The sequence below is a fragment of the Toxotes jaculatrix genome, chromosome 11 (assembly GCF_017976425.1).
Source record: "Toxotes jaculatrix isolate fToxJac2 chromosome 11, fToxJac2.pri, whole genome shotgun sequence".
In the NCBI taxonomy this organism is placed as follows: Eukaryota; Metazoa; Chordata; class Actinopteri; family Toxotidae; genus Toxotes; species Toxotes jaculatrix.
The window spans coordinates 14,160,010-14,174,470 of NC_054404.1; the positions used below are offsets into that span (position 1 = coordinate 14,160,010).

At 37.6% G+C, this 14,461-nt stretch overlaps 1 protein-coding gene across 1 annotated transcript in view; it reads right to left on the minus strand.

The window, feature by feature from the left end:
* Positions 1-3,337: 3,337 nt before the first annotated feature.
* khdrbs2 (KH domain containing, RNA binding, signal transduction associated 2) overlaps positions 3,338-14,461 on the minus strand; it is a 54,997-nt gene continuing 43,873 nt past the window's right edge. Inside the window, exons 7-10 of the mRNA XM_041050253.1 lie at positions 7,998-8,080; positions 7,420-7,478; positions 6,217-6,300; positions 3,338-3,387 (exon numbers count right to left, since the gene is read on the minus strand). Of these exons, the coding sequence (XP_040906187.1) occupies positions 3,338-3,387; positions 6,217-6,300; positions 7,420-7,478; positions 7,998-8,080 (276 nt within the window). The remainder of the gene's footprint in view (positions 3,388-6,216; positions 6,301-7,419; positions 7,479-7,997; positions 8,081-14,461) is intronic.

The window sequence follows — 14,461 nt, forward strand, 5'->3', positions numbered from 1 at the left end:
AGTGATGATTGTTTTTTCAAAATCCTTTTTGTAATCTGAATGTGAGAGGAGTTTTATCAGTGGCATTTACTTTAAGAAATGCATCAACATCCATAGCAGGCTTTGGGATTTCGGCTCTTGGCTGGATTCGAGCTGGCGGCCGGCTTGTTATGAAAATGGATCTGAGAGCGCTTCTGGCAAAGGCTGCATGAACATCATTGGCATACACAGAGTTTCCAGCAACACTGATCTCTTCCAACTCATAGATGCAAATAAACATGAGAGTTAGTTTTTAAGAAACAAGTCAGAAAGGAAACTTAGGACAGAGAACAGGAAATTATATCTGCAACCATTTATAGTTATTCGTTTAAAGCTATTTAATCAACATCATTTTATTCTTGGCAGTTTCATTGCCTCTTATAACAAAACTGGGCGTTGATTCAATCAACAATCATCTGTGATTGACATGAATCCCTCCAAAGTGATGTCTGAACTGCTTTACTGCCATGTTCCCTGAAATGACTTCTGTCAGCATGTTTTTTTTCCCAGACATGAATTTAATAAATAGTGCATTGCTGTAGCTCACTGCTGATTTAGAATAATGCTATCCTGAGAAAACAGCCTTGAAAAATATACTGTAGGACGATGTGATCTATTAATGAGGTGCAAACTGAAGACATCTTGTTAATTTTACATTAAGTTGACACAGTAATTCTTCCCCTAACCTCAACAATGAATCTTTTCCGATGCAGGCAGCTTTAGAGGTAGGTGCTTTAGGGAGAACAACTTGAAATACATACCAAGCTACTTTCCTGACTGATGAAGGACCTGAAAATGTCTGATGGCTGAGTACAATCCTCAGTCCTCTGGGAGCTGGTTTGTCTGCCTTCTGCTCTGGAAAGAAGCACAAGCACAAGTAGAAAATAGTATTCTGCAAAAAGGAGGCAAAGGGAACATGATGTGAGTCATGTTACATTACTGCAGAATGAGAATATATTGCGGTGAGGCTGTGTCATAATTGTACAATTCAACTGAACAGCACTTAAGCACAATGTGACTTCAGCAACAATGTTTGCTATGCATCATTGTTGAAACTGCTCAACCCACAATGTGAAGCTATTATTTTAACCACAATATGGGAAGGTTTTTTTTTTTGTTTTTTAAAGAGATGTATTATATGTTGTTCAGGCAGCTGGCTCATTATTGTGTGACAATATATGAAAAAGACAGCTGGAGACAAATGGAAACTGTCATGTTCTTATCCCCATTTCTCTGTTGCATTATTTGTTTTCCAAAGTTTGGGAGTCCTTTCATTAAAATCTACAGTTACACTGTTTCAGCCAAAAACAGATTTTTCCTCCTCAACCTGTTCATTAATGAAAAAGTTGTTTCTTTTGCAGAAAGATCTCTTTTGTTTCAGGATAACTCAGAATAACTATAAAGTACACTCAGTTACTCTCGTGATGCTAAAGACTGTAACATCTAAACTACTGTATGTAAACACTGCCGGACTCTTTATTCTTAATTAAATATTTCTTGTATTCATTCGGTCAGTTTTATTACTGTGCTTTGCAGTCATCCTCATAGGCAATTAAAAGGTGGTTGGTCGGCTTACAGTGAAAATCAACAGATTTGCTTTTATATTCTTTGCTTGAAATCATCTAAGGAGAAGAATCATGGCATTTTTTGGCATGTAACACATAGAAAACTATGACTTTTACAATGTGACAGGACAAAAACAACAACCACTGATGCCGTGTCTTTAACTTCTGGATCAGCTTTGTTCATAAATCGTGTTGTGCATCATCAACACAAGCATGCATGTAAGCTGCTATATCTCTGAATACATATTCAAAAAGAATAGCATCTTTGGAAAAACATCAGTAGAAGAGGATGAATTATGAATAGGCCACTGGGTATTTGTCCATAGCGATTAAGCGTAGCTGTAGTTTGCATAGCTATAAAACAGATTGGAATAAAAAAATACACATATAGTGATGATAAAATAAGAATATTACAGAATAGCAGGACAAAAACTTGCAAATAACCAGTACAGAAGGAAAAAAAAAACCCAAACAAAACATTTGTTTGATAGAAAAGAAGATAGGTAATAATAGGTAATGTAGGTACAATAAATATTTTTAATCTCTAGAATTTATTGCAGAGTTCTTCAAGCTTCTGTGAAACTTCCGAGGGGTGATTGATAAGTTTGTGACCTAAGGTAGGAAGAGTCAGTTTTAGAAAACCTGGCACATTTATTTTTCAGCAGTCTCCTCCTACATTTACACATTTAGTCCAGCAGCCATGAACCACACGGATCCCTTCTTTGTAGAAGTCAGCATCTTGGACCTCCAGAAAGTGGTTCACAGCAGCGATGATGTCATCATTATAGTCAAAATGGTGACTACTGAGTTCCTCCTCCGTCGTGGGGAAGAGATAGCAGTCTGAGGGTGTCAAATCAGGCCAAGGACTTCTTTGGGTGACAAGCCCTTGAGACAGAGGTAGTGGATGACTGCACGAAGGCCGATGTTGTCCATTTTCTAAGACAGTGCTGACTTGCAAATTTTCAATTACCCAAAACAGAAATGCCACAAAAGTTACTGACGTCAAACTTTCTGCATAATCACTCAAAGAGCTGAACAGCACGTGCATGTAAGCAGAGTTGTGTAAGTCATGTCCTTCTACCTTAGGCCCAAAACTTATCAATCACCCCTCGTAAACTGTAAAACTACTCATCACTCTGCTGTTCTACTAAAGATGATTAATTCTTTCTAATTACATTTCAGTTTTAGTAAGATTTTGATTCCTTTACCCCTTTTGTTTCTATTATTCTAATTGCATGTCTATGCTTTATTGTTTTTTTAATGAGCTGTCAGAATTATGAAAACTACGAACTCTAACACTTGTAGATGAAGTAAATGAGCTTTAATGGCGAATTTATGAGAGATGGAAATTATATTTCAATCTTTTATGAACAGCGTGCATGCAGTGAAGAGTATGTTCACTCTTCAACAAAACATGAACGGAGAAGTTCAGTAGTGAACTACGATTTGATGATCAAAAGGAGCACATACTTTTTAAGTTTCAGTCCGTTTTAAACTGCTAGCTCTGAGACAAAGTAAACATCTGAAGTCTTTGCTAGCTGTTTGGAAAATGAATTCAGTCAGCGAGGCCAAATTAACCAAACCAGCAGATTTTTTTCTTAAATTATGTCCCATTTAAAAGTTAACATTAAACACGACTCATTAGTGACCACTGAAGATTTCAACAAACATGACTAAAAATCATTTGCATACATAGATGCAGTAGAGCCTGCGACACTGTGATTACAGTCCCGGTGAATATATCCACTCACCTGTTATATTGCTCTCTGCTTTGACCAAATCACACTACAGTGTGTTTCTTTATCTACAGGAAAAGAAACAAAACAATATGATAAACAACATGTCAGTCCTATACAGTATATCATCAATAATAAACACTTAGAGGCTGACAGACTGCATGCAATGGGTACAATAAATAGCACAGAACAGTCATTACATTCCATCACTGTGAAAAAAGTAAACCAATTCAAGGTGTTATAAATATCATGGCATTTTATGAGGAGTTTTGGAATTTATTTATATCACTGATGTATGTGATGTTTAGTTGTGCTTATTTTAGCGTCTTTTATTAAAATTTATTATTTCTTTTATCACAGTTTAGCTGAATTCCTTATGGTCTATCTAGTTAGTGACAGAAAGGGATTTTTAATTCAACAGTTCATTTATTTGGGGTTAAAAAGGGCAGGTTTACTTTTTTTTAAGTGGAAGTTAGCACTTGATGATTATATTAGTATTATTATTAGGGTTACCTGCTTAGTGTTAAGTCTTCCTTTCAGTCCCGTGATCTACACTCTTAATGAGAGCCAGGCTCCAGGTGTACTAATCACAAAAGAGAATTCAAATCGCTAAATGGACTTCAGCTTCGATGTTTAAAGGACGGAAAATTACAGTGCATATATACAGGGTTGTCAGGTTAAATGACAGAAATGCAGAAAGAGGTTAGCAGAAACAGTGATGAGCTGCAGATAAAAGACACTACACACTGAGTGTGCTGTTTTTTCACTCAGCACTAACATACTATCAGAGGTTGAAAGTCAAAATGTACATCCCGCATGGCCCATTATGGCCTTCAGAAGCCAGCGTCAAACGCTGAGCATATTTAAGGCATTGTTATGATAATATATATGAGGACTTCTTACCTCTTTTAACTCCGTATCATTCTCAGAGTCATTCAGTCTGTTTAATGATGTAAAACTTCAGAGTGAATTAAGAGAAGAAATGTATTAGTTTCTAAATAAAAAGTGATCAGAGATTCAAGGGCGACTGAGCAGGAATATAAATTATTTAACCAATAATTCATTTAGGACAGGTTGGTGGGCTTTCTTTATGAAACGAGTTAGCTGTTACCTGAAAGCAGATGTTAAGTTTTAGAAACAAGAAACTCAAATGGTCTTGCTTCTGTCACCAAACTGTAGAAAAAATAGCAATTTATAGCTCCATAGCCACCTATTTAGAAAGGCTTACACACTGGGTTGAGGTTTATGTTGTTTTTATTAAATGCTTTATGTACAAATACAGATTACACACAGAACAAAGCACGTATTATAAATTACACACTGTATATTGCTGATTGCTTTAAACCCAAACAAAAAAAGAAAAAGTGTTTTGCACGATTACGATCTCACATGTTATATAATTTAAAATCACAATATAACTTAGGCTAACTTTAGTCTGTCATATGAGCTTTTACCATGGAGTCATCAGAGTCTCATATTGCAATCAGTTATGGGGAAACTTGAGGACTGATTTAGATTTCTAAACATTTTTCAAAGAAATGTTTGGGACATTTGGTTGCTTTGCATTCAGGTCCTCAGTTGTGGAAAAGGTTTGGTTTCCATCTGTTGCCTGTAATGGAGTTTATCAGGTCATTTGTTTTCAGAGCGGTGTGTGGCTCTCTGTTACCATAATAATGATTTTTGCAAATCATGGCACAGTTGGAACGAAACAAGAGGTGAAGCTTCTGCAGAGCAACACTGAATCTGCAGCTTAAAGAGACAAATATTAAAAAATAAAAAAATAAAAAAATCTGCCCTTGATTTATTTTTTACTGAGCCAAATAATGGTTGAGTTTGTGGAAAAACAAATTTGTCTCGAAGAAACCAGTCTGAATCTCACAGGGTTAAGTTTGGACTATAAGGTATTACTCTGGAAAAGATCCACTTAAACCAGGCTGAGCCCACAGCCACACCAATGAGTGAACTGTGGCTTCATTTTAAATTTGATGTGAGCGTCACATTTGCTCCGCGGCTGTGGCTGTTTAAAGACTCATCCTGCCTGTAAATTAATTTTGGGTGACCTGATACAAGTTAAACTGGGTTTGTGTGCTGTTTTGTTTTTGTTTTTTTTTTTACACTCACGACATCCTGACACAAAGGCTGGCGAGACATAATTTATTATTATTTTATTTTTTGTTTCCTCTCTCCTTGTCTGACAACCTTGACGATGTGTGCCCATAGGAACACACAGTATACACGATGAAGCAAGAGAGGAATGATGATGTTAGCACTGTCAGGTGAAGCACACAGGTGACACAGTCACCTATGTAGTTCAAGCAAGTTGTGAAAGACGGCACCGCTATGATTGGTCCAGGCCCAATATGTCTCCCAGGTCTCTTGGTCAAGTCACAGAAAGACACTATGACACTGTGCTTGCTTAATCTGAGTTAGGAAAGGTAGAAATATTGTGTAGTCTTATCCTGGCGTTACAGGGGTTGGTTAGTAAACCTTGATAATCACTGCATTAAAGGCAATGAATGGAAACTACTTTGTCAAAATCTGAGACATGATGTATAAGAAAAAAATCTGCTGTTTAATTTCATGAATCTAAAATAATTATGCTTTTTGGGGGACAGAGGTGAAATGAAGGGCGTTTAAACAACCAATTTTAAGAACAACCTTCCTGTACATGAATTTCCTCTCTAACGACTCTATCTATTATGAATGAAAAATGTCCGAATGCTGCAATAATGTTAGATTTTGTGTGGTTATGTGCTATATTGGGTTATTTTTTAATTTCAATTTCTGAAAGAGACGGACAAAAAAGTTACAGCGTTTTTATGAGGAATTTAAAAAAAGAAAAAAAATTCTAAGTCTGAAATTGGAGGTCACATATCTGGAGCACCTTCAGTATCTACCATAAGGATGTTTCCTGTAGCCCCCTCTTGTCAGCCGTAAAACTGGGGCTTTGAGACTGGGACGGGTACTCGGCCACTCCTCCTCTACAAAAATAAATAAATAAATAAATAAAACAAAACAGTTAAAAACACACTGTAGAAACTTCTGCATTCACTGTGCTGAGAGGGCTCATGTCACACTGTGAGCTCAGGTATCATATACTACCCTCTCACAATCCATTTAACCAAAGACAAGAAAATTCAAGCGTGCACATTCTATCCCAGGTACTACAGAGGCTCCTCTCCACAGAAAATTAATTTCATAAGCTCTTTGCCCTCTGTTGGACCAATACTGAGATCTGACTGTCAGCAGCTCCTTCCTTAGAGCCAAATTACATAAAGATGGCCACCTCTGCTGCATGGCACATTGCACTGCTTCCAAATAAGAAAGTGTTTATGGAGCAGAAAATCAAATCATTGCCCCCTTGGTTTTGGTTTGGGCCGACCTCAACACCCCAGTGCACAATTCATTGTGCTGAAAATGAATGAGCCTGCAAACCTGCTGTGGCAACCAGCTTATCGCCTCTGTCATGTGACAACCCTGTAACTCCACGATTTTTAACGTTCTTACCTAAACTGAAGCTTTACATGTTTTATTTAAAAGGCTGAGGAAATTCTGAAATCTATTTTGCCTACGAATTTATCAAAAAGAAAAAAAGAAAAAATAAAGTTCCTGAGCAATCGTTTTGGAGATTCAAGATATTTCTTTTCCCCTGACAGCAGTGTTGTATGCACAGCAGAGGTTACTCAGCTGATACTAACAGCCTTTCTGGAATAAGCCTATGAGGGCACAATCCAGAAGGCAAAACACTCCACCTTTACAACGGGCACTGGTTAGCCTCCTGAGCCTCCACTGGCACATTTTCTCGTTCTACTCAAATGCAGCTCATAGTCAGGAAGGCAGGCAGGGTGTAGCACGCCCGAGCGGCTCCCTGAGTGAGGATGATTAGAAGTGGACTGGAACCACGAGGCTTTTTCCTTTGGTTCTCCGCTGTGAAACATCTTTTAAATATCAGCGCAGAACAGCCAGCCAGGATCTTGTGAGGAATAAATTTAAATAAAGTCCAAGGATGTTTGCTAAAAAGTTTGTGATCCATGTTTGGATCAGTGATGTTCAGCTCCCAAAAACACAGTTCTGCAAAGCACACAATAAGCTGTTCTTACCATAGTTGTTGTAGGATTCATCATTGGTTCCATGTCCGTATTCGTAATATTCTGAAATGCTAAATCAGACAGAATAGAGACATCACAGTCAAAATAAAGTCACATTTGTTCATATTTTAATTTGTTGTTGGATGTAAAAAGTTACATCCATTGTTTTTTCTTATATTCAGTGCATCGCATTCCAAAAACCAAACGAAACAAGCCATTACTCTCTCACAGTACTTTCAAATTCACTCTTTTTTTCATCCCTTTTCATGGGATTTTTTTTTTTTGACAGTAAGAAGAAAAATATCAGCGGATTTATCCTTTAACAAAGATATAAGGTGCTAAATCCTGTGAGTAAACCGAGTAATTCAAGCGGAGCTCCTAACGTATTATTAATGAACATACATAATGCTGAAATTATAGAAACATGATGATGACCCATAAGGCTGCTGCTCACAGAGCACTTTTCCCATGCTGTGCTATAGGTAACCGTGAGCAGATGGTGATTAAAAAAAATGTTTGATTGACTTAAAAACCTTTTTTTCTTTTCTTGTTTTTTTTTTGTTTATCCAGCATTTATGAGTAAACATCACCTCTTTGACTGATTGCTGTAGTTATCCTCATAGGCCTCGTAACTCTCATCATCATATTCTCCACCATATCCATCATCGTAGCCCTGCGAGGAAACACACGGCGAGCATTAAAGTCAACTTGCCTCCTCATCTTTATCCAGTTTAATTGGTTAGCGATGAATATAAAAACGATCAATGCTGAGTTCCACAGGCAAAGTCCATTACTATGTGTCCATAATAGGAGAGGAAACAGGAAAAAAAAAATCATGTCCAGCACAGATTATTGATTAAGGTTTTCAGGGGAACATGTCTCACAAGCGGAGCCTAATGGACACCTTCTGCGTCTTAACAGCAATATGGATCTCATCTATTGATAAGAAGCTACTCAGGAAACAAGAAGAAAAAGCCAGCAAGTAACTACAGTTATGTTCAATAACAATATAAATAGCCAAACAGCATGCAGCACACACTATAGACCTCCCAAATTCAGGAACAATCCCATAGATGTTTTGCAGAATGTCTCTCCTCCAGCCACCAGTTATTGGTAACCACATAAAAAATAAAGGCCACATTCTGTGCAGCTATAAAGCAGGTAAAACACCTATATATTACTCTTGTTTGTATATTCCTCTTTAAGACATAGCACTGTTGTCCTCTTCTAACACACAGGAAAGATCATTCTGTATCAGCACTGCATTTTACAGTGACATTGTGTAATGTAATTATGTAATGAGAATAAGCTGCCAATGTGTATTTTTTTTGTTATCAGGGACAAAAATGTCTGCAGTGTAAAGGCTACTCCTATTAGAAGTCTCTGCGTTGTGTCTAAGACTCTTTTTTTCCAGTCTGTTAATCCAGTTAGTGACTTTTTACATATATGGAGAACTCCCTTCTCAACCCAGTTATGAAAGTAACCTGGTTTGGAACAACCCAAGTAAACATTATAACTCGGTTAGGAGAAGAAACCACAGAAGGGGCTGCCTAAGAAGCTTCTAATATCAAATACACTAATGGATTAAAGTGGTTACTGTGGCATGTAAACATCTCCCTCCTTTTACTTTAGCCTTTTGTCATCTGCATAAACCGTATAATGTTCACATAATCAGTTCATTCATTTTCATCTATTTACTTCTGGAGGACTCAACGGTGTCATTTCCCATGGGGAGAGGGTGGATATGTCCCCTTCACTTTTCAAAATACAATTCTCACTTTTACAGTTCCGCTTGATTTACTCCCCAAATCTCTCTAAACAGTACAATGTCCTTTGACTGTCCAGCTGCCAAAACCCAGATCAGAGAGGAGAGGAGCTGGTCAAAACCTTGATACCTCTCATCAGAGTTGCATTCAGATATGGCTGTACACTACCAGCAGTTAAGCTTTATGGGCAGGACTTAGGTTTAGGTGGATTTTTTTCCCCCTGGGTTTTGCCTTTCAGGCTGCGCTATCTTTCTCCTCCTGCATGTTTACATGTTTTCTTTACAGACAGTAATCTGCTAAAAAGATGCTAGATTTGAAGATACGGCACTAAAGGAAAGTGCTCCTTGTAGAATAAAGACTGAACATTAGTTATCATAAACTATTAGGTCTCTGTCAAGGAAACTACAAATCATTATAAGGCAAGTCAAACAATAAAGCATTAGTTTACATAACACTTTTGATTTTTACCTAATTTTCATACCACTACTATTATAATGAACCGCATAATAACCAGTTTCATCATAATGTTTTTGCTAGATTAATGTATTCATTGTGTAACCAAACCCACACCTTTGATCTGTCTGAAGAAACTACTCCACGCAATAATTCAGTTAAATGGTTTATTCATGACAGCAGGTGTAACCAATCTCTGCAGAGCAAAGGTTCACGTAAACAGCTTAACCTGAATAGCACCATAACTGGAGAACAGCCAAAGTCTGCGCAGAGCAGTAAACTTCGCCATTGTCTACTGTTGTAATTGTTGGATCTTGCTCATTTAAGGAGATTTAGTGGAGTTTAAAGTGCTTATGTTTCTTTTTCACCACGATCTAATCTCTTCTAATCCTTTTGCGAGCTTGCTTTTTCCAAATCGAGCTCCGCCGTGATACATGCAAGTGTTCAGTTCTTCTTAGAGATCGAATTTGTTTGAAATCAGGAGGATAAAATGTGTCGAAAGCTTCAGTGAAGCCGGTTTATACCAGACGTGGCCTCAACAGCGCGTTATTCCTCCACGTCTTCCTGTGACAATGGAGTAATATCATCTTGCGTTAGGTGGGGCTGCTTTTGATAACGCTTTGTGACACAAAAGCACATCAGTGGGAAGGACGTCAAGTGCGGCAATGCAAAATTTATGACACTTGTACACATTCTCCCTCTCCTGTCGGGTAACGCTGATTCAAACAGCTCTGGTTCCTGTGTGGCTTTATTTGTGCGAACATGAATTTGACTAAATTAAAGTTAGGGATTATGTCAGGGATTAAGTTGTTCAGGGGATCCAATACTTCTCTTTTTCTTGCATGAGTCTTTCCCCTCAAAGGCAGAGTCAGAGACCTGCATATCTCAGTAATTGACCGTTTTGTTAGCAATCCCTTATGAGAAATTGCTCCACACTGGATAACTGTAAAGCAATCAGTGGATTAATTTCAGTCAAACGTATTAGAAAAATAAACCTAAAGTTAAGATAAAGAAATACACCAATGTCAGGTCATGAAAAACTTATATATAAATTTATACTTTTATATATATTTTATAGGATTAGCTATACAAGATAAATAACTAAATAAATGATAGAGAGGGTGAATTCATTTGAACACATCATCGCAAAGCATCCTGTTTATGGTTGTTGGAAAGATGTGTGTGTGCTCAGCTCACCATGAGGAAGCTATTGATAAAGTTATCTCTGAGTCATGCTGCTGTTTACATTTTCTGACACAGCAGTTGTCTGGTTTATGCTTTTGAATCCAGAAAATGTTACTTTAAAATACAGTTCTAAAGAAAAGCGATTTCTATATTTTTACTTGACCAAAGCTTTAGGTTCATCGCTTACTGTCAAGGTTGATTTACATACTTAAAAGTTAGTCAACTTGTGTGAGACTGAACTGTTTGCTAAACTCCACTCCAGAGCAGTGACTGTCCAAGTCACAGCTTAGCATAGTCTTAGTCTATGGGAGTAAACTGATGACAAAAGATTTGAGTGAGAGCGCACAACAATTTCTGAGCACAAGAAGTCAACATTTGAGAGCGTCCAGACACAGACTTTGTCAGAGCAGAATTAGATTAGAGCGCTCAGTCCCAATCACGTGCAGGCTGGTTGCTAAGTCTGCTCTCTCAGTTTTCTCCAGCAGTTTCTGAGAGCTTAAAATCGCAGGAGGTTAATTACTGACCGTTTTTGACTAGTAAGCTGCAACAGGGCACACCAATATGTGCTCACCAGGGTTGTGTCATTTTCAAAATTAAAGTCCGCACAAAGACAAAAGTCAGCTACTGTTGCTCCTGTCTAAGCAGCAATTGCTGACAAATTGCACATTAAGTCCAGCCATATTCCAACTGATCCATTTACCGTCACCTAGTTCATTCATACAGGTGTGTCAGATTTGCATCACACCTATTCTGAAATTATATACATTCGCCTGTTCAAATATTTAACAGGGACAGTACTGATAGACATTGTTAGAGAGACACTAGACAACAGATGAAATGTATGATAAAGCCTTGACATTATTCAGTGTCAAAGCAAAGAAAACATAAAGTGTTCATTACAATGACTTATCTCTCTGTTGACTTCAGTATTAGTTTGACCCACAACACAGGCTGCATTCAAATTGGACCAGGTACTGTGTGTAAATAGACAGGCTCCTAATTAATGGGGCTTGATTCCTCTAGTTTGACACTCATCTGTAAAAACAATTAACACCGGTCCTTTTTAACAAGGCAGAGGAAATAAATCAAATGTTAACACAAGGGTGGAGAGTCCTAGCTCATTGTAATTAGGACAGCGAGAACCTAAAGGCCCTTAGCACTGTGCTTCATTATCAATTGACAACCTGTATGTCCCCTGACAGTGACTGATCTTCATAGGGAGCTGCCTGTGAATACCTCTCCACGCAGCAGAATGCAGAGGAAAATGAGATTTGCAGCCTTTTGTCTCAGTGAATAGATGCTACTCTTCACTGCCTCTCTACCTGTTCAAATTCAATCAGCACGCACCTTTTGTTGTCTGTTTTACGCTTAAAGTAGGAGTTTACTTTTCCTTTTTTTTTTGTCGACAATTGTGTCGTAGTTATATTTGAGAAAAGGGATTTTTTTTTTTTTTTTTACCACAGAAAATGATTAGAATGAGACTGAATGTTGATTACTTATGTGACATTAAACAATAACACGTTTGTCATGTTGGCTTTAGGGGGGCCGAAGAACAAAATAAACAAATCAGACAAGGCTTTCTCACTATTCAAATGTTATTACTTGGTGTGCTTGCAGAGTTTAGCATTAAATGTAACTGCATCTGCTTCTTCCCTCACCAGCAGCATCAGTCCCCGACTGCACAACAGAGGCCATTGTGCATTCTATTTGGGTTTTTTTCCTATTAAATAATCGAGTGGAAGTGTGTGTCATACATCTGTTTTAATAAACAGGAGAGTTCTGCATGGAGAATTTCCATAATTAATCTAACAAATGTGAGCTCAGCAGTGTATCTGAACCCATTGTTATAAAGCAATTACAGAAGATGTGCATACCGTCCTTAAAGGTGGCCTCTCCTTCAAGAACTATACAGAACCTTACGAATCTCACGCATCTTTTATGTTCATGAAATAGATGATATGGGGAGACTTTTTCCCCATTTCAAAAGGGTGTCCTTTTGCTTTTTTTTCCCCCCCACAGTAGATAGATTAGACTCTTTTTTTTTTTTTTCTTCAAAGCCTCCCAAAGCTCTGTGTTTAATCACATTATGGCATTTCCCGCACAGCCTCGGTATGGTTGCAGGGCTCAGGTTTAAAAACCAAGCAATGTGTTTCAATTTTTACCAGCAATTTGTACAATTCATGGTCTGCTGTCAGGGACAGAATCCTGTATCACTCTCAGATTCCTCTCTTCTATCATCAACCCTGACATTAAAAGATAAGATTGATCCAGACGGGATTTGATCTTTAACATTAAACTGAGGCCATGGTCCCGGTCCATACAAAATGCCATCAATCACATCTTTAATCTCCCTCTTCTCTCCCTTTGCACTTTTCACATGGAAGAACTCTGATTACAGTGAAATGTCTCAAAGCTGCTCTTTCTAGGGGATTAGAAACATTCATTCATTAATGCTTGTTTAAAAAGTCACAAAATTGTGGTTTTAAGTAGTAATTTTAGCACTTCAATGGCAACTTCATCCTCCTGAGTAGACCTTTAATGACACACTTCAACAAGGTAGTTTTCATGTTAATAATGAATTACAAGACGACTGAAATATTGACTTTCAGACTGAAAGTAAAACTACTATTAGCACAAACCATAAACTTTTCATAAATGCATCAAAAATGCATCATGTATGAAAAACAGTGCCACTTCATATGACATACTGTTCTATAAGAGCTCAGTAATGGAAAGACATTTTCTCCGGTTCAATTGTAAAACAATTAATAACAATTTTGCACAGAAGACATTGGCTGATTGCTGAAATAGCAGATAACTTATCAGTGGAAAACAGACCTCTTTTGACTGGATAACAAATCTGCATTTTAAGCACTTTCACGTTATAGTACAGATGGGAAATTCATTCTGCAGTGTTATACAGATGGGTGGCTGATTGCTTAATTTTTCAATGTACTGAACATGTCAAATAATTGTCATCGACTTTAAAGAAAAGAGAATTCATAATCAGTTGTTTGTATTTTTTTTAATCATGTTTGCTTCTAAATGTGTTTATCAAAACGTCCCTGAAGCCGTCTCAAGGTCTGGTACATTACCTTCACCCTAAATGTAAACCAGAAAGCAAGAAACAGCCTTGAGCTTAGACTGAAACCCACGTGAGTGCATGATGAGCTTTGAATATTTGAATGTTTGTTTTTTCTTTTATTAGCAAGTGCTCTTGATAAAAACGTAAGGAGCACTTCCCCTTACATGACCAGACTAAGTAAATTGGCCCGATGATCAGTTGATCCTTTGTGGATAACTGAATCACTAAAGGACTTGTCAATGTGTCTGAAATTATGCCTCAAAAAACCTCACTCGCACTTAAGTGTATGCGACAGAGATATCTACCAGACACACAGCAGATGATTTGGTGGCACTTCTGCTGCAATATGTTAACATCGTTCCTCAGAACTTAAAGCCTGATAATCATCAGTTTCTGGATTAAAAGGATTTCATTCGACAACATGTGGAGAATCTGATCTGAAAAGTGTATCAGCCCAGAACGATGAAACTAACAAAATAATGCTGACTTCAGCTTGTAAATCTTATTCAAACTAAATTTCCACATGCTGAACCCTCTCAAAGTCCCCTCCACAATGAAGCCCCAC